The sequence below is a fragment of the Puntigrus tetrazona genome, chromosome 22 (genome assembly GCF_018831695.1).
Source record: "Puntigrus tetrazona isolate hp1 chromosome 22, ASM1883169v1, whole genome shotgun sequence".
Lineage (NCBI taxonomy): Eukaryota > Metazoa > Chordata > Actinopteri > Cypriniformes > Cyprinidae > Puntigrus > Puntigrus tetrazona.
Window position 1 is genome coordinate 9,651,823 of NC_056720.1, and position 20,267 is coordinate 9,672,089.

Sequence of the window (20,267 nt, forward strand, 5' to 3'; positions counted from 1 at the left end):
TACTAGGCCTGAAAATCACTATAATAATGAGTTGGACCCTTTTTACAAACACGTTTGTGTAAAGAAGAACTCCGGCCAGCTGTGAACATCAGATCTTTGTGTTCACAGGGAGAAATTAGACAAGCACTTGGGTTGAAGATGAATCTGCCGAGCCTTTCTTCAAGAAGTTACTGTTTGACCTAGATTGCTTCTCTCAGGTTTTCTGTGGTTTTGTGTTAACAGTGACTTGTATTAGACACATTAGGCTGATTTACACTAGTATAATTTTCCTGGATACCATACAAAGCACATTTGCATAAACATCAATGGCATATGTCCAGATATTTCAGCATGACAGCTGTGATGGTAAACTTGACATTTCGTAATGTCATTTTGCAAGTTTATGCGCTATAAAAGTTAACTGTGAAAAAAACAGTGTGTAAAATACGTAACGACTTATGCATCAGCTTTTTAGTATAAAAGTCTGGTCTCTGATCGGTTGTGGTTCATCTTGTGTGAATTTTTTAAGGTGCCCCTAAGATGTCTAAATGTCATGTACTTTATCTTGTAGATTTTAAAAAGACTAGTTTTATGTCATATATTTCAAAAAATACAACATGAATAACTATAGCATTTCTAGGTTAGTTTGTTGTGATTATGATCTTGCTGTGGTTACTAACATAAATATAATTTCCATCGTGCATCTATTAACCACCAGGTAAAAATAACATATTTACTGAACTGTTTGTGTTAAAGATTTATTTACATTTTATTGAACTATTTATTCATTATGCAATATATACTTTAAAAACAATATCATATAATAAACATTAGAATATAAAAAAGATGAAGAACAAACTAATAATGAAACAACTTAAAACAATAACTAAAACAAAAATAAATATATAACTAGACATTAAATACTGTTTTGAGTTATAATATATATGTAATTTCTCCACATTTCTTAAAATTTGTTGTATAAATATAATTAAATATATAAAAGATACTTAAACAAATAAACAAATAAATAAATACAACAATGTAATGCATTTAATTAATACATAACATGAGAATAAAACTAAATAAAAACTTCATAATAACTAACACAAAAATAAATACACAAAGGAAGAAGAAATTAGTTTTGAGTTATAAATATAATTCAGTATATAAAATATGCTAATGTTAACAAACAAATAAAGTTTTAAAGCTGAAACTAAATATTAAACAAAGTATTTAAATACGTTTTAAAGTAATAAAATAAATAAACACAGCATAGCACCTCAGAATAAAACTAAAATGTTATAAAAAATATATATAAATTGGAGATGAACTTAGTTTACAAAACAGTAATTTATTTTTGCATGCATTTTTATGCTGTTCAATTTTATTCTTGCACATGTATAACAAATAAATAAATATATAAAATATATTAAAAAGGCTTAAATAAAAAACTAACTTTACTATGAGAAACACACTATTAAACCATATTTGTGGTTACTAAAATGTAGGAAGCCATTAAGAAATATAAAGAATACATTTTTAAGCCAGTTTTAAAAAGAAATAAAATATACATTTTAAGAGCCTTCAAGCATTAAGCAGAATAACTGTTAACAATTCCCATTGTAAAAACCTCTGACACTCTCATCCTGGTATTTCCACACATAAACACATCCACACATAAAATTAGACCTGGGTCAGCGGGGTGCATGCATGGACACACATACCCTATATCCAATGGTTCACCTGCCTGCAACCATTTCTTCTTCTCATCCTGAGCTTGAGGGCAAAATCAATTAAGACACAGCTGGCAAACGAGAGCCTCTAGCCTACAAACCCTCTGAGTGTATCTCCTGGGCTCCAGAGAGGGCAAAGGCAGAGGGCGGCTGGATCATCTCCACTTTGCCTGGAGTATAAAACACCCATGGCTGGATTAATGAGGTTTTAGATGCAGAGGAAACACGCTGGGATGAAAGCAGAGCTCCACTGTATCAAAACGATGCAGTGGTAGAGCTATCACAGAGTCAAAGTGTCAGCGGGCTTCAAGCTGGGAAAGACTTGGCACGTCTAGACGTCCAATCCCAGGAATCTCCAGAGTCATACTTCTCTCATCATACAATGTACTACTAAAAATAAACATCAAATACACAGTGCAACCAGTGCAGTCTGACTACTGAATGAATGAATTCTATCAGTGTTTCGATTTTAGTGAATCAAACACAAATGAGTCACAAACAAATGACTCTCACGAACCAGACTGAGTGAATCAAAAACATACTGCAACCAGCGATTGCTGAATGAATGATTCTTATGAGCAGTTCATTTAAGTGAACCGAACACACTTAAATATCAATCGGAGGGCTCTTGCTTACAAAAAAATCTTTTCATTTTACTGACAGATTAAAAAGAAACCAAGAACTGTTGCAGTGTTCCAGATCCAGAATGAAATGGGTTATTTTTGCTTCCTATTTCTAAAGCGTCCTTTTAATGAACATATGTATAAAATGTCGAAGGTCTGCAATATAAAATTCTAAAGTAATTATTAGCGGTTTTGCAGTCTTCAATTTATACTACTAAAAGAATTTTAATGGAACTTTCAAGCAACCGGACTCAAGCAATCAGAATCGTTCATTTACTTAAGATTCACATCCCACTGATTTGCAAATCACATGCAATAAATGCTCACCTAAAATGATCACAACCGGCCAGGAAATTGGTTCACAGTAAATTACTTGCGTCCAAAAAGGTACAATAAACTGAGTGAGCACCAAATGGGCCACTGGGACGCGCACACTACATGCTTCATGCTCGATTGGCTCCTCCAGACACACTTACCGACCGGGCATCCCTTCCTTCCTCTGGAGACCAATAGTATTTTGGCAGCAGCCTTAGTAAAACAAGTGTCCTGAGAGCTGGCCGGACAGGAAGAGAAGGCCACACGAGACAAACAGGGCCGGTATTTTGTGCTGAAAACGTTGCACAAAACAGCTGAGGGCAGCCTTAGTCAGTCAACCCTGTCCCTTCTGACATTGGCTCTTGAGCATTTTCCGCAGCTTCCGAGAGCCGAAGGGAAGATGCTTAGTTTGGGGTTGACCAGATTTATGTTTTCAATTTCAGCGGCTGCTGGGGCATTTGTAAATGACGTGCCAAATAAAATGTAAACAGTCCTCCCTTCCCTTATAAATGAGACCTCAAATGCAATCAACTATTTCACGGCCAAATGATCCATCCAGCGCTTTTTCATGGGATCAGAATCTAATAACGCTGCGAGAAGAGAAAGATCAATACCACAAAGCAAGGACTCTCTTCCTCAACTTCTCGCGTAAGATATTTTATCACGCCGTGCTTCTGGCTTCAAATAATAATGATTGAAAATGTGACCGGATATGACAAAGGCCGATTTGCAATGCATCAGCTGTCTGGGACGCAGCAGCCCTCTGTCCCAGAGTTGTTTGCACCTCCGAACCTTTGCTCAAACCATCAAAGTGCATTTCTTCCATCTGGTCTGTGTATACAGACATTGAACTGTTGGTTCCACTGCTTTGTGCCAACTCAGAAAGTACAGAATAGGAGGAGACAACTCTAAATTGGCTTGACAGAATGGAGTATTTCAATGCACGAAAATAGTTTCATCAGGATGCGGTCTGTATTTAAATAAAGCTCACTATAGATTATATTACGTACATGCATTAGATAGAATAATAGATAAAACCACAGAACGACAGATAGAATAATGTCTAGAATGATAGATCCATTTCGAACTGTTCTGCTTTGACCTTCCTCACAGGAAACTTATTCCAAAGTGCCGTAATTCCCTCGAGGAGGAGGAGTTTAGGAGAGCCCTGAAGATGTATGACAATGACAAGACAACCCTGACATTTTCTAAGGAGTAGAATCGCTGCAGTCGCGTCGAAAATGACGTTCCATAAGAATGCATGAAATTCCAAGCTCTCCGCGACATTATTTTATTACTGTTTAACATTTGAAAGATAAATTACACTCTTTCAGAGAGGCGTGCGTCCTGTTTCTGTTGATTGTCTTCATCGTAATTGCTTTGGCTTCGCGAGAATGGCTTTTTCAGCGTGGAGAGCTTTATGGAGTGCGCCCGGGAGTGGGATAATCAGCAAACGGGAGCAGTTGATGAGCAAACAAAAATGAAACAATAATATATAAGCGTAAAAGGACGCAGCACAGCCAAGCCCTTGTAATCTTTTCCTCAAGTTGCTATTACTGAGGCGGCGGTCTACAATAACATGCCTGTGGGAACAAACACTCCTTTCAGAACACTGATGAAACAGAGTCGTCAATTTGCGTCTCAGAAGAGTCTCTTGAGAGGCTCCTAATAATGCTAACGTGATGGGTCCTGCAAATTGTCATGTTTTTTCGGCAGAGTTTCATTTGATTTCATCATAACTTTGGGTTTGCATCAGGTTCGGGTTTGCGATATTTTGTGATAAAAATGAATTAATAAATCGAGTAGTCGCGCAAATAAAAAGTCCTAAAATATTTTGGTCAGTTATTACAGTATTTGCTCCAAGGAAAAATAAATAAAGAATTATTTAATCAATAAATAAATAATAAATACGGGTAATTATTTGGATATGGATTGAAGGGAAGGACTGCGGTGCAATAATGTCAGTACAAATCACGTCTGCACAATAGGGGCCGGTCACCCGCTGGGAGCCGAGAGGTATAAATGACGGCCGACATTCACATGCATCAATAGCTCTCTGACATTTCTTCATTTAAAGGATCTCAGACCACTGACAGCGACTGCCACGGCAAAAGATTGATACATTCAGTTGCTCAAACCACATGGGTGTGCTCCAATCAATAGAAGCCATTTGGTTATTGATAGTTTTGAGGCAAACATAGATGTCCATAGACGAGTAAGGTTTACTGCTGTTATAAAAGTTGATTAAGGTTAAAAAGACCAGAGAGGCTGTAGTGAAATGCGGCCTGTAACATCTAGGGGCAAAATCACGAAACAGTTGAAGATTCCATTGCAAGAACTGCATCCTATTCACTAAACACCTAACATACTGTATATTACCACCACTAAATGCAGCCTCTATGTAAATAAAATTCACTGTATGGATAGAACAAAAAACTAAGTATAGTAAGATGGAGTGATAGAATGATAGAATGACAGATAGACGGATAAAACGCTACAAATATATGTTGAACAAGACAGACAGATAGATAGATAGATAGATAGATAGATAGATAGATAGATAGATAGATAGATAGATAGATAGATAGATAGATAGATAGATAGATAGATAGATAGATAGATAGAATGTTAAAACGTTACAATGATAGATAGATAGATAGATAGATAGATAGATAGATAGATAGATAGATAGATAGATAGATAGAATGTTAAAACGTTACAATGATAGATAGATAGATAGATAGATAGATAGATAGATAGATAGATAGATAGATAGATAGATAGATAGATAGATAGATAGATAGATAGATAGACAGATAGATAGATAGCTAGACAGATAGATAGATATGTAGAACGTTAGAACTTTATAACTATAGATAGATAGATAGATAGATAGAACCATAGATAAATAGAATCAATAGAAACGATAGATAGATAGATAGATAGATAGATAGATAGATAGATAGATAGATAGATAGAATGTTAAAACGTTACAATGATAGACAGATAGATAGATAGATAGATAGATAGATAGATAGATAGATAGATAGATAGATAGATAGATAGATAGATAGATAGATAGATAGATAGATAGACAGATAGATAGATATGTGTAGAACGTTAGAACTTTATAACTATAGATAGATAGATAGATAGATAGATAGATAGAACCATAGATAAATAGAATCAATAGAACGATAGATAGATAGATAGATAGATAGATAGATAGATAGATAGATAGATAGATAGATAGATAGATAGATAGATAGAATGTTAAAACGTTACAATGATAGATAGATAGATAGATAGATAGATAGATAGATAGATAGATAGATAGATATGTAGAACGTTAGAACGTTAGAACGTTAGATAGATAGATAGATAGATAGATAGATAGATAGATAGATAGATAGATAGATAGATAGATAGATAGATAGAATGTTAAAACGTTACAATGATAGATAGATAGATAGATAGATAGATAGATAGATAGATAGATAGATAGATAGATAGATAGATAGATAGATAGATAGATAGATAGATAGATAGATTTATAGATAGTCTGAACACTCATATCAAATCAGGTCAAAGTATTGCCAGTCCTTTAAACTGATTTAGACAAATCTGCCATGTGTACTTACAAATCAAATTGAAGTTTGGAGGAAAGCAGCTGGATGATTTATTGTGACGGTCTGGTCGAGTTTAAAGCACCAGGGTTTCAGCTGGGGGCAGCATCTTAGTGAGCTGAAGTCAGGCACTGTCCAAGCCACTGCTGACAGGGCTAGTGCAACAACTCGGGAGCGTTGCAGAAGCTAATGAGCAGAGGTGTCACAACATTTCAAACTGTTGCTCCTCAGATCTGACAGCGCCTCTGTTCTCTCTCTGGTGTGGGGAGGTCAAACTTGCTCTCAAAGCTGTCTTCAAACACAGAAAGAGAGAGAGAGCGAGGGGGGAGAGAAAGGAGCGCAATGTGGCGAAAAGAGAAGCGCAAGAGGAATGGAGTGAGATGCAGTGTTGAAGATTTCCCCCTGACCAGATCAGATACTCTAGAAGGCCTGAAGGCTTACATGGCCAAGGATAGATTTTGTAAAACCCCTCTAACCCTGGCTGTGATGCAATCCACACAGCTTGGGGGATCATGTGGGAATGAGGAGATCTGCCATATTTCTCCAGATGGGGAATCTTCACGATGTACTTTCAAAACCCAACGAAGCTCTAATCAATGCACAAGATCAGATATTGCTGTCTAACTGGGATATAAATAGAGATGTCTACGAACAAAAAAAAAAAGTAACCTCTCACTTTCCTCAAAATCGTCAAAATCAATCAGATATCAGCAGACGGATGAACCCTGGATCAGAAAAATAGGATCAAGGAAGCCGTGTAGCACAAATTTTCTCAATCCTGCTCCCGAGGTCCCACAGCGCTGCACATTTTGCATAACTCTCTTATCTAAAGCGCTTGCTTTAGCTGGCTAACAGAGTTCACGTGACTTTTACATGTTAATCACACGCGCGTACATCTCAATTGAAGATAGATAGATAGATAGATAGATAGATAGATAGATAGATAGATAGATAGATACACAGGCAGATAGATAGACCGATAGATAGACAGACTGGAAGATGGACAGACAGACAAACAGATAGATGGATAGACAGAAAGACAGACAGATCAATTGATGGACGTACAAACAGATGGGGAAACAGATGGACAGATAAGATAGTTAGACATAATGACAGATGAACAGACAGGTAGACGGACATATTGATAGATGGACGGACGGATAGATGATAGATAGACAGATAGATGGATTGACAGACTGAAAGATGTTAAATAAATAGACAGACAAACAGATAGATAGATAGACAGACAGACAGTTAAACAGAAGATGGATGGATAGATAGGTATATAGACAGAAAGATGAAAAGATGATTGATAGACGGACAGACAGATGGATAGACAGGTAGACGAAAAGATGGATAGATCAATAGACAGATCGTCAGACAGATGATGTGACAGATGAACAGACAGACTGTATTATAAGCAGACAGACAAACAGATGATAAATAGACAGATAGACAGACAGAGATCAACTGACAGACAGTCGCACAGACATTTGATAGAAAGACAGGAAGACAGACGGTAATGTAGGACGATGGACAGGAAGACAGACAGACGCAAGGACATGAAGACAGACACACAGCTAATCCCTATGCAGTGAAACTTAGCATCTTTGTTCTTCGGCGTGACATCTGTGATAAGTGTTTGTGATTTAACACAGAGCGGTGTCAAAGCTCAAAGTACTGGCACACATTCACGTGATAGCCGTCCCGGCGAAGCTGAGATAAGAGAACCCCCCTCTGCACCCCATAATTCATTTCCAGAACTCGTTCCCAGGACAACACGTCCATCCACCTGCCACAGCGATAAGAGGCTCCAAAACCCAGACACTGACTTCATAGAAAATCAATTTGTCCCCAAATGTACAGTAAATGACTGGGCTTTACAAATTCTGTTCCCATCCTACTGCGGAGGAGCGTCGCATGGACGATGACTGACATCGCTGAATCAGCACCCAATCACAGGCCAGCACACATCATTTCATCCCCTCGCCAGTGGAGTGTTCAGTCAAGCACATATACACACTACAACACTGACGCTTCGACACTCAGGCCTGCACACATTTACAGACTGATTCTTTGTTTTGTTATATTGTATTCTACATCTCCATCCTCAGTTTTCTTCTGTCTTCTTAACCGTCTTATCTCATAATAAAAAGACAAACACTATAATTTGCACAGTAGTGGCTAGAATGACATATTCACAGCTCACTAGATTACTTTTGAGCTACAAAGCCTATAAAACTAGGTTGACATCTAAAAAATAATTGTACATGTATTACAAAAGTATGTTTGTGGATTTATTGTATCACGCTTTTGTATTTTTAAAAATTCATAATGTATATTCTCTTTTTGTTATTCATATATATAGTTCCTATTTTTTTAGATTTTAGTGTAGTTAATTTTTTTTCAAACCCTTTTTCAAATGATTTTTGGAAATGTTTTTTCCCTTCACACAATTATCAAATGCTGTTCTTTCAATTTTGTTTGTAGTGTTTACCTTTTTATTTGTGTTTAAAAATAGGTAAAAATGACTATAATAGAATAATAAATGTTGTCCTGCATTGTTGGCTGCAGACTTATTAAAAAAAAAATTGTATGTATCTGTGAAGGACTGGTAATAGGACAAAGAACAGAATAAAGAAGTTCATATTTAAAGATTAACTGGGTGCTAAAATGTATTCATTATATTTTTTTATAATAGTACACAAATTGTTTACAGTTTCCTTATTTTATAATTCTTTTATTTTAGTTTTTAGTAAATGTAGTGATTTTCAAACTATTTTAGTAATCTTTTTTTTTTTATTATACACAAATACTACAAAAATATTTTAAAAATTCTATTATTTACTGCTATCTAGCTATTGGTGTGAGCCTTAAAAAAAGGCAAAGCGTTCCACCAGTTACGATCCCTAAATTTCAATTTAGTGCATCTGACTAGTTGAAATGTGTACTGACTTGAAAAATGAAAGGATTACGAGATTCGGTATGGAACTGTAAAAGTTTGGCTTTAGCTGCTGTAAACTGTAGCAATGTGGCAGTCTAGGACTTTATGGACAGCAGGTGTATACAACTTCTGCGATCGCCTGCTGAGCCAAACTCATAAAAGCTTGTTAATCTTCAAATCTGTGTTTTCTTTTGCTCCGCCCCCTGCTGTCGCGTTGGGCCGCCAACCGGGCCGCCCTCTACCTGTCTTTGCCAACATTAGTCTGACGGAGCAGATGGACCTGAGTTCGTTTGCGCGTGCCGGTCCTTTCCGACAGCCCGAGGGTGCAGGGATCCACACAGCCTATCGCGCCGGGATACTTGTCGGCAAATGAAAAATGATTGTCAATGATTTGTTGATCACTTCTCCATGCAGGATGGAATGTGCCAAGGGATGATTTAATGAGCCACTGGTGGGGGCCGGGGGGGATCGTCCCGTGTAAAGAGCAGCCGTACACAGGGGTATTGGCTTGCCCACATAGCCATCAATCAACAGGCGTGCTGATGTGCGAGATGCTGCAGTGGGCTGAGTTTCCTCACGGGAAACGTCCCAGAAGAAAGTTGCTCTCTAGGGCTGCAGGGCAAAAATATCGATAGGGTAAACTTCATTCATCTTTTGCATGCAATTATGGAGCCTGATATAGACGCAACAAGGGATTATTTAGTTTTTGCATGTAATAAAAAATAAATATGATAAACCTTACTTCTGCAGAATAATAAAAAATAAAAAAGTAACTGTGACAAAATCTCCAAATTTTGTTTCTGTTCATAATATTAACTATGACCATCGCTTTTTGTTAATTTTAAAAAGTAAAAAAATAGCATACTAGCAACTATATGCTATTAATAGCAATAATGCCTGTGTGTTTGCAATATGAGTAGCGGGACCAAATAAAGCCATGGAGGAAATGCATACGAGGTTAAGGGTGGAGAAAATATATGGTAGTCTGGTAGAGGCAAATTCAATGTATTACTGGAGAAAAAGGCTTGGGGGACCAAAAGGGCTGCTTTCACTCCATTTTGGAAGTGCATTGCAATTTTCATACAGCCTTTCTGGCAAATAACAACAGGCCAGAGGGGACAAGGGTCGAGGGAGCAGCACTGAAAAAGAGAATGGAGGAGTAGAGTGAAAAAGAGAGACTGAGAGAAGGAAAATGTGGCATGGTATATATATATATATATATATATATATATATATATATATATATATATATATATATATATATTATGAGGACTGGTGAAAAGAAAATGTAACCCTTTCAAGTATATTACTGGATGAGACTACACATATCGACTGCTTGCAACAAAGTGAATAAGTATTGAATCATACGGGTGTGCTTCAGTCTGACTGCATTACATCTGCTCTGTAAAACTGTATCTGTGTTATTCAGCTTTAACAGAAACATCATCCACTTCCCCTGAAGGCTGAATAAATATGACAGCTTTTGGCGTTTTGATTGTTTTAATGCATTGCGCAACCTCCCAAATCCCCATTTTCAGCAGTTGTGACCCATTGACTCATTAAGTATCCTCAAAATTAATTTGTTGATTTGAGCTTGGCTGATTTGATGGTCCTTTAACTCTGGAATGTAGAAACTAAAATAGAGAGAGAAAGAGATCACCACAATCTTTACTGTTGCTAAAGGAGAATAACATTCAAATAATGCTGCAAATCACAACATTATGTAAATATCGTATTTAAATCATATTTACATCACACGGCTCAATAACCCACATTTTTGTATGGAATAATTTTGTATGGAATTCTACCATAGAGTGTAAAAAACATGGACGTAGTGTCCCTGACGTCGCCCGTAAGTTTCTGAAGTTTTATTTTTGAAACTCAGAGTAGGCGGAGCTAGTGATCGCCATCTTGGAATTGTGTCACCGTGCTTTACTCTCGGATAATCCAAAATGGGCAAACACACAGGAACTCATTGATGAAACCACACGTCCTTGCTCAGCAGTGGTGACAGCAGCTGCAATCCACCTGCCACTCAATTTGCCACACTCTTAAATATGCAGAACTTTAAAGCTTAATATAATTTAATTGGCTAAAAATATTCGGCCCCCTCACAGTTGTGATGAAGGGCAACATTACCTGTATAGACCGAAACAACTCTTTGTAAACATTTTTTTCTACTGTAAAGTTGGCCATTTTAACACGAGGAGTCTATAAGAATGACTCCCTTTTGTAGCCATCAGTCGATGAATTGCAGTTTTACTTCTGTGTTGGTTTCACAAGACAGACTGGGAGGTTGCCAATTGAATCCTACCAAATATACTTCTATTGCGATTTTATCTTTACAAACGTTCACAAAATTTCACAAATTGAGGGATGATTCATAGTTGTTGTTTACAGTAAGTGACTGGATTTTGTCCATAAAAGTGCATTTTGAACTAACGTATTTAATTTGCAGTCAACATTCCATAACTGTAAATGCATTTCTATCCATTGTAGGAAGTTCAAAATATGATTGAAAACTCCTTTAACTAACAATATGTCTGGGAAGAAGATGTTTAGAGTTGTCTCTCTAGCTTGAGAACAGTTACAAATAGCAATCCAAACCCGTCAAGTTATTTGTGCACCATTTTGTGTCTCAAATGAATGTGTGAACTCTTCAAGCGTCCCTTAAATTATTGAACATCACCAAACTCAGGATGTGTCTCAATCCAGTTCATGTATCTCTTGGAGCGGGAGCCCCGTGGAGATTGATGGACAGGCTCGTCTGGATGATGTTCGCATGTTGTGCCTCTAAAGAAAGTGATCTTGTCCCTGCCGTGAGCTTCTTTGCTCTTTCTCATAAATGTTTCAAGTGCCCGGCAGATGCGCGGTCAATAAATTATGCATGCATCCTAAATGCCTCTTCCCAAATTGCTGAGCACAATCTGAGTCCCGGAGGATGGAGTCCAAGGATATCATGTTTCGATGTCATGTAACCATAGTACACATTTTGTTCCTAAGACAGACAGCAAGAGATGCAATGTGGTTGCTAGGGTGTTGCTATGTGCTTTTTAGGGTGTTTTGTGTAGTTTCTATAGGCCTAAGAGCAAAGGAGATAACTGTGAAGTCTATATGACATTATGGTTTGTAGATATAGCTTTGTTCCTTGTTCAATGTAAGTCTATGAAATTGGTGCCCGCATTCTCCACCAATTATTATGCTTTCCAAACTCTTTTAAAACTACAACATTCCTTAATAAACCACCCAATCTGAGGTTCAATATTATTCATGTTTGCAGCATAAATGGTCATGTTTGCAGCACAGCAGGGTAAGGCTAGTCCTAGCAAAAAGCAGTAATGAATATGAATACAAAAAAAATCAAAGAACACTTCCCCTACATAATTCATCTTTCTTTCATAAGACAACACATTGACTGCAGAGATCAAGTGTTGGGTTAGTACAAAATGTGGTCAAGAGTTTGCAGTAATATGCAATTAACCTACTGCCTTTGGCTGTAATTAATATTATACACAATGCTAATGCAGAATGCTCCACAGGAAAAGCCAATTACTAAATCACCCGAAGGAACTTTTGACGTCCAAAAGTGTAGGAATTACATAAACATGAATTGTTTTCTCCAGAATGCCATTTGTGTCAAAAATCTGAAATGAATCCCTAAGGCTGTGCAGAATGGTATAAAATGTGTCTGTGAATCAAATCTATAGACCGCTTGTTAGCGTATTTGCGCTTAGCATCAGCGTTGTAATGCTTACTAGCACGCGTGCTAGCAACGGATCGACTGTTTGCTGCAGTTTAGCATAATTCAAATATCGACCGTGCAGCTGACTTGTGAAAAGATTGATAATGAGGCCCGGAATAATGTGGCTTTGTTAACCTTTGACCTCTCCACCATAACACAGCTGGGACCTTTGACATCCAGATGCTTCTCCATAAGGACACCTTATTATGGCCTCAGCCCTCTTGCTTATGACCACAAAATAGGTGAAAAAAAAAAAAAGAAAGATAAATGTATATACAAAGATTTTTGCCAGCATCACAAAGTTTTTGGTTTGACTTCCTTTCATGACTTCCTCCTCATCTTCCTCATGCCCTTAAACTGGTTGTCAAAGACCATAATTGTTGAAACTAGGTATGAAGTATAAGCTTTAAAATGTTACCGCCCTTTAGATATAAAAACACTTTTCAAACTTCTAGAAGCACAGAATTTGATGTACTTCATCTAAAGACCATCATAGCACATGTTTATTCAAATAATTTAGATTCGTCATTTAATTTTTCAGCGATTCATCAATTAGTTAGTTAGTAAATTCACAAGCCAATGCATATTCTGAAAGCAATCTTCTAAAACATCTGCAAAATCTACTGCCGTTGAGTTATGGGTAGTTTTTAGGGCATTTTCTGCAACTTTTATCACCTATGTGTCTAAAATCTCAAAAATCCACTACTCCAATGTATGAGTAATAGTAATAGTACTAATAATAAACGGTCCATTTTTTCATGATTCACACCAATTCAGAAGGATACATCACTAACCTACATTATTACTGAGAATTACGCTACATTATGGATGTTAACTACTTTCTGAAGACTGTCATTTCATGCTCTCTTCAAGTGATTACAGTCCTAGCTGCTCCATATGTATTATTTCTGACTCTTTTCTACCTCTTTATCCATCTCTCCTTTTTTCTCCACGGCATAGCCTTGCCCTAATGTTCAGAGTGTGCTCTCATTTTCTCAAAACCCTTCCAACCTCCAGCCCAGCTCTCCTTTCACCTGTTCCTGTTCCTGTCTGACAGAGAAGAATGAGCTGTGTGCAGCCCTGTCAGATCACGCAGCCACTTCCCGTACATGCCACCTCGTAGTTTGCTGTCAGGTCTCTCTGCTTCTGTAAACCATCTTCCCCTGCAGAGCTACTCATATCAACTACAACAGGGCTTCCCAATTTTTGCAGTCAGCTGCAACACCCCACAGCCAAAAAAATAGAGCCTGTACCCCTTTAAAGTACATATTCTAAAATACTTTTTAAATATTTAATGCAGTGAAATTTTAAAAATGAGAAAATTTTAATTGCCAGTTTAATGGCCAAAATTTGTTGATCTTTTATAATATATAATATTATTATATACTATGATCTCATATAATAACAGAAGTTATTATATGTGACAGAAGTTCAAATAAATGAATAATAATGGTTATTTCTAATACAAAAATGAATTCTCTAATAATATATACTTTCATTTGTTACTAACATTAACATCAACATCAACAACAACAAAACAACAACCCCAACTAATATTACTACTAAAATTCCTCTATAAAAAAATAATAATTAAAACTCAAAAGGGACAAATGTTTAAATAAATTTAAAATACTATAATAATTAAAAAACTATATAACTATATAAAAACTATAATAATGACAACAATTATAATATATTAGTAAAAATCTCTGCAATGTTTTTTTTTTTTTTTTTTTTTTTACAATTCCTTTACAACTTCCGGCAAAAATGTTTGCAGCTGATCTAAATGCTTGTAAATAAAAATTTTGCCGGACATTGTAGGTCTTCGCCTTGCTAATAATCGTATTCATTGGTTTTACATCAAGGGTCAAAGGCACAACCCTCAAAAGAGATGCTCGCATTGGTTTTATATCCAATTTTATCTGTGTGCATAAATTCGAGTGCACTTCTAGAGCTGCAGGAGCTCCTTCAAACATCCTTGACCTCTTTTGTTCCGACCGACCTCTCTCTTAATCCACTTACCGATCTCGCAGCTCTCTCCCGAATAGCCCTGAGGGCACAGGCAACTGTATCCTTCCCCCTCGGTCAAACAGCTTCCACCATGCAGGCACGGGTTGGTCTGGCAGGGATCATCTTCGGCTGTAAAGAGAGAACATAAAGAAAATGCATTTTAGAGCCAGATTCGAATGTAAATTTCCCATATGAGCACCAAGGCTCAATGTTTGCACTGTATGAGTGCACAACCAAAGTCTGGGCCTCACTCGTGAAACATGAACAGAAATCCTCCACTTTCCGGACTGAAAATGAAGAGGAGCCTGAGCGTATGACTTTCAACAAGGTGAGAGATTAGCACAAGTTTGATGTCATCCCCCGTTCATCATGACAGATGCTCCGCAGGGAAGGACAATGCGATTCACCATGTCCGCCTCTGATGATCCCCGGCCTTCATAAATTATCCGATCATCGCCTAGAGTAGCGGCGCACACTATCGTCTATTTTTATGGCACATTACCATACCGTTCTTGGGTCATAAACACACTTTATTTCCGTGAGCTACGACTCTTGAAAAACCCGTACGGCGAAATGTTTTGGGGTGTGGTGATCTTACAGATTAAGTCATAATTACTTCAACTTACGGACAGGAAACCTTTACAAGGACGTTGGCGCACAACTTGCGCCGGAAATTGATTAAGTGCTGCTTTATAATCCGTTTCCAACCACGAAACGCAATCTGACAGTGCATCAAACACACCACGTCTCCTCCGGTATAATTCCAAACACGCAATTATTTACAGCAGGGGAGATAAATCGCAACACGGCCTAGCAACGCTCGCCACAGTGCGCGTTCGACTTCCCACATCTTATCGAGTTTTACTTTGTTAGAGGCCTTGGGAGCTCTTCAGTAGAAATTAACCGTACTATATTTCTTGTCTGTTGTGACAGCTTGTTTTATTTTCTCTCCGCTAACGGATTCTTCTTGAAGCGCACAATCCCTTAAGAAAACAAAAAGCACACATGCAACGATATACGAGCAGAGTATGAAAGCAGATTAAAGGCAAGGTTTGCGGCTGTGCTCTGTAGCTACTGTACTGCGCTTGCATTTGTCTGTTATATTTGTATTTGAGTTCTGCTCATTTTACCAGGCTGAAAAAAATCAGCGTGAAAGTCCCACGCTGGCTCAGGCCGGATTATGATGGTCAATGCAGGTCTAGCTAGAAAACCAACATCGAAATGCTACATGAATAAGTACATAAATGAACCAACAAATGGCATGAATCATGTTTCAATTTTGATACGTGAACAAATTAAATAAGGCTATAAAAAATATAAACGCATGTAAAAAATAACATTACATTTTCAAAATGCAATAATAATATTAGAAATGTAAAAATGTGTCTGACTATATTATTTATTATATATTATACTTTTTAATATATTATACTTTTTTAAACATTTGATTATAATGGTCCGTCTATTTCTAAGGCTACTTATAATACATATATAAAAAATAATAAAATACGTGCTGGTCTTTTAAAAAGGGAGGTTGACAGCAGACAACAAAAATTACTAAAAAGTATGTTGAAGCTAAATATTCATCCACCCATTGCTCTTATTAAATTATTCATTTCGGAAGCAGGCTCAAGGCCCTGCTCACACGTCAAAGTCCCAAAAATGAAACCAAGACTGCACAAAGTCCACATTTGCACAAAAACGAAATACAAAGCACTCCATGAAGGACAAACTGTGAAAGTCGGACACGGTGAATATTCACTTTTTGCAGTCAATTGTTCTTTTAGTCCAAAGACAACAGCCAGCAGAAACCCCCAGCTGGATGGCTGAGATTGACAAGTGTGTGACACATGAGTGACTGCTGCTTCATAGCTAGAAAGAGCGGATAAACATTCCCCCGCTCTCTCATGAGCTCTCAAAGCCGGCTCGGCTCAGCGAGAGGCAGCTGGGCTATTGTGAATTCTCCACGCGAGGCGCGATGACATAAAGATCCGCATTGACCAATTTTAATGAACGCCGCCCAAACCAGAGACTCCTCTTGCACACAACTCCAAGAGAGCGACAGAGTTCAAGGACTCCTCGTCATCATCGTGATGAAATGAACTCTTCAGTGCCCACTCGAGAGCTTTTTCATCCCAAATCCCGTCAAACGGATCGTTTTCTGAGAGGATGGAGAGCTCTTGTCGCTAAGCTGGAAACGGTGCAGGGGAAAAAAGACATTCAGGTCCCAAACAATTAGTCACGACGTAGGCCATTTCCTGCACAGATCGCTAGTCCCGACGGAGATCGCTTCCCTAAGCTGTGGATAATATGGAAACACCTCAGTAGGTGGTTTGAGGTGTAAATGCGTGTGGTAATTCAGGCCACATATGTAAGCTTTACTCATTCCCAAAAGGAATTATGATAGCACGGACAATTTGGGAGTTTTGCGAAGTGAGCAAGCGACTCACATACTAAATCAAAATAGGATAAGGAGAACACGTAAAGAAAATATTTGCGGATTAAAAAGAATACATTTTTACTTAACTATATACGTGCATACATTCTTAAATAAATACATACGTGTGTGTATTTATATATTTACAATAAATACACACACATATATTAGATAAACAATAACTTTTATTTTGAACGTGATTAATCACGAATAATCTTTGGACAGCAATAAATATGATTAAAAACAGCATGAATAACTAAAATGACTGTGCCAATAAAGTGACAATAAAATACACTCAAAATTAGCAAATTTAAATAGATGCGTGTAAAACTAAAATTAAAAAGTAAAAATTACTGAATTGTGTTTTCAGTACAATATTTGACGTTTCTTTGCAATGCTTGGGAAATTTACTAGTAATTTCTGAATGAAAATTGTTTCTTCACCATTTTTTCCCCCAGTGATCTGATCAATCAAGACGCATGAAGTGACTTTTTACATGCGGTGAATGAGTAGAGGGGTGGATAAACAAACACATCAAAGAAAACAATGGAACACGGATGAGAAAGCAATAGCGGTTAAAGCCTCCTCCGTTTCGTGCCGTTGGCTTATGATTAATTACACAGCGGGCTTAAAATAGTTCCTTCTTCCCCAATTCCGTCTCTTTTTATTTCTCCATGACTTTCTCACTTAAGTCCACGCACTGTTCATGGTCTCAGAGGATCATCCTGAGATGCAAAAGACTGCTTAGACGATCAACTCTACAAACAATGTAAGTGGATAATAGTCATTTTTCACGCTAAACGCTTGATTACAAAACAGCTGCAATACATCAAACTTGTGCCTACATCGTAACTTCCACCACACAGCATCTCATTTGCACAACTTTTTTTTGAGGAATAAATTTTAAAAAATACTCGTCTTACTCACAAGTCGCTTGATTGAGTGCCTAGCTCTAACCCACAATCTGAACAGAAACAAAAAACAAGTATGCTTGTGAAAAATACAAGTTTTAACGGCTAGAAGAGCGACTGACCTCCAAAGCAGATGACGAACCATTAAAATGCGATCTTTTTATTCAGTCGCTATCTCTCAAAAACACAGTGCATGGCCATGAGGGACAGTCTCTAGGAAAATAAAATACTAATACAGTGCTTCACCGCCTAGACTCTTAAGTGTACAGGCTCCTTCTCTCATAAACAAGCTGTTTATGATGCTGCACTGAGGCCCTTGTTAAGGGAGAAATACTTGAAGACTTCATCGCAGTAAGATCCAATCAAACCCTCTGAGGTCTTCACACTTGAAAACAATAGATGAAAATTATAGTGGCTGGCCAGCACAAGTAAATCTCTCTGTATGAATAAAGTGTTGCTAGAACTTCAGCGATACTTCTGAACCTCGTGTCCACTGCTACAGGGAGATGTTTTAGCAGTATTTTCATTGTAAGAGAGACTGAAACCTCCAAAAAATTTGGGCAAGATTATGTTTGATAATATGATTCAATCTTAAAAATATATTTATCTTAAATTTAGCTTGTTTTGTTCAAATTTGCTATTTGTTTGCACCTTTTCAGTGGAATGTTTAATCCAAAAATTTTAATTAGCCAATGATTATCTCACCTTCAAGCCATCCTAGATGTATATGGCTTTCTTCTTTCAGATGAACGCAGCTAGAGTTATATTATAAAAGACCTGGCTCTTCCAAGCCTTACGATGAAAGTTAATGAGTGTTGACCCAAAAAGTGCATCCATTCATTTCTTTGCACATCCTCATCTTGTACGTCTAATTTGTGACTGGTTTTATGATGGATGGATGCACTTTTTTGGGCTTCAAATTCTCAACACCCATTCACTGCTATTATAAAGCTTGGAAGAGCCAGGACATGTTTTAATATAACTCCAATTGTATTCACATGAAAGAGAAAAGTCATATACACCTAGGATGGCTTGAGGCTATTTATTGTATTTACAAGTTGAAAAGTATTCGTTAAGTGGATTCAAAACACTTAGCTCCAAGCAAGATGGCGCTGCTTTTTCTATACAAAAACTATTATAAAACTACATTTGATTCTTGTGAGTTTTAACTTTTTTACAGCTTTATTAAGTTTACAAAGGTGCTATAATCTGAATTACAATATATTCTATCATAACAGTGCAATAAAATCATATTGTAAATGCAGGGAAAATTAATTCATTTCAACAAATTTACCAACAAAACACACGTTGCCTCCAGTGGGTTTACAATGCTATCTCAGGTTTCCAGAAACTTGTGATTTAAAGAAACTGTTTCAAGATTCTGACTAGTATTTACAATTTTGAGGTGATGTTTAATTTGTGTTGTAATCTTTTGTTATTATTTGAATGCACTAACACCTTTCTACAGCCGCCACATCTCTCTCTCATCGCCCTTATAATGTCTTCGACTAAAACTTGTCAAATTGACATTAATCATTAACTGTTTAAAGAGAAAGTTTATCCAAAAACACACAATTCTGTCAACATTTAGTCATTCTCTAGTCCGTCCCTATTGACTTTGAAAGTATGGAAAAAGAAAAAATAACGCCATGGAAGTCAATGGGGACCAGAAACTATTTGGGTACCCACATTCTTTAAAATATCTATTTTCTTGCATGTTTGAGAATGAGTAGACTTTGAATGAGAAAATAATTTTTTTTTTTCCAGTGTTATGTTTTAATGAAATGTTTCAAATCAGCACTTCTTTAGGTCGAACGATACTAAAACCGTGCATCCAGTTGACGTACATGCAGACAAACTTTCTCAGAAAAGCGCTTGGCTTTTTGTAACTGTAAGGTGGGAATTTCATTTCTGGAGCATTACAAATGTTTCTATTAATTTTTTAAG

At 37.1% G+C, this 20,267-nt stretch overlaps 1 protein-coding gene across 1 annotated transcript in view; it reads right to left on the reverse strand.

Moving 5' to 3' along the window:
• LOC122328186 (neurocan core protein-like) overlaps positions 1-20,267 on the reverse strand; it is a 56,907-nt gene that overhangs the window by 26,138 nt on the left and 10,502 nt on the right. Inside the window, exon 3 of the mRNA XM_043223895.1 lies at positions 14,985-15,101. Coding sequence (XP_043079830.1) covers positions 14,985-15,101 — 117 coding nt within the window. The remainder of the gene's footprint in view (positions 1-14,984; positions 15,102-20,267) is intronic.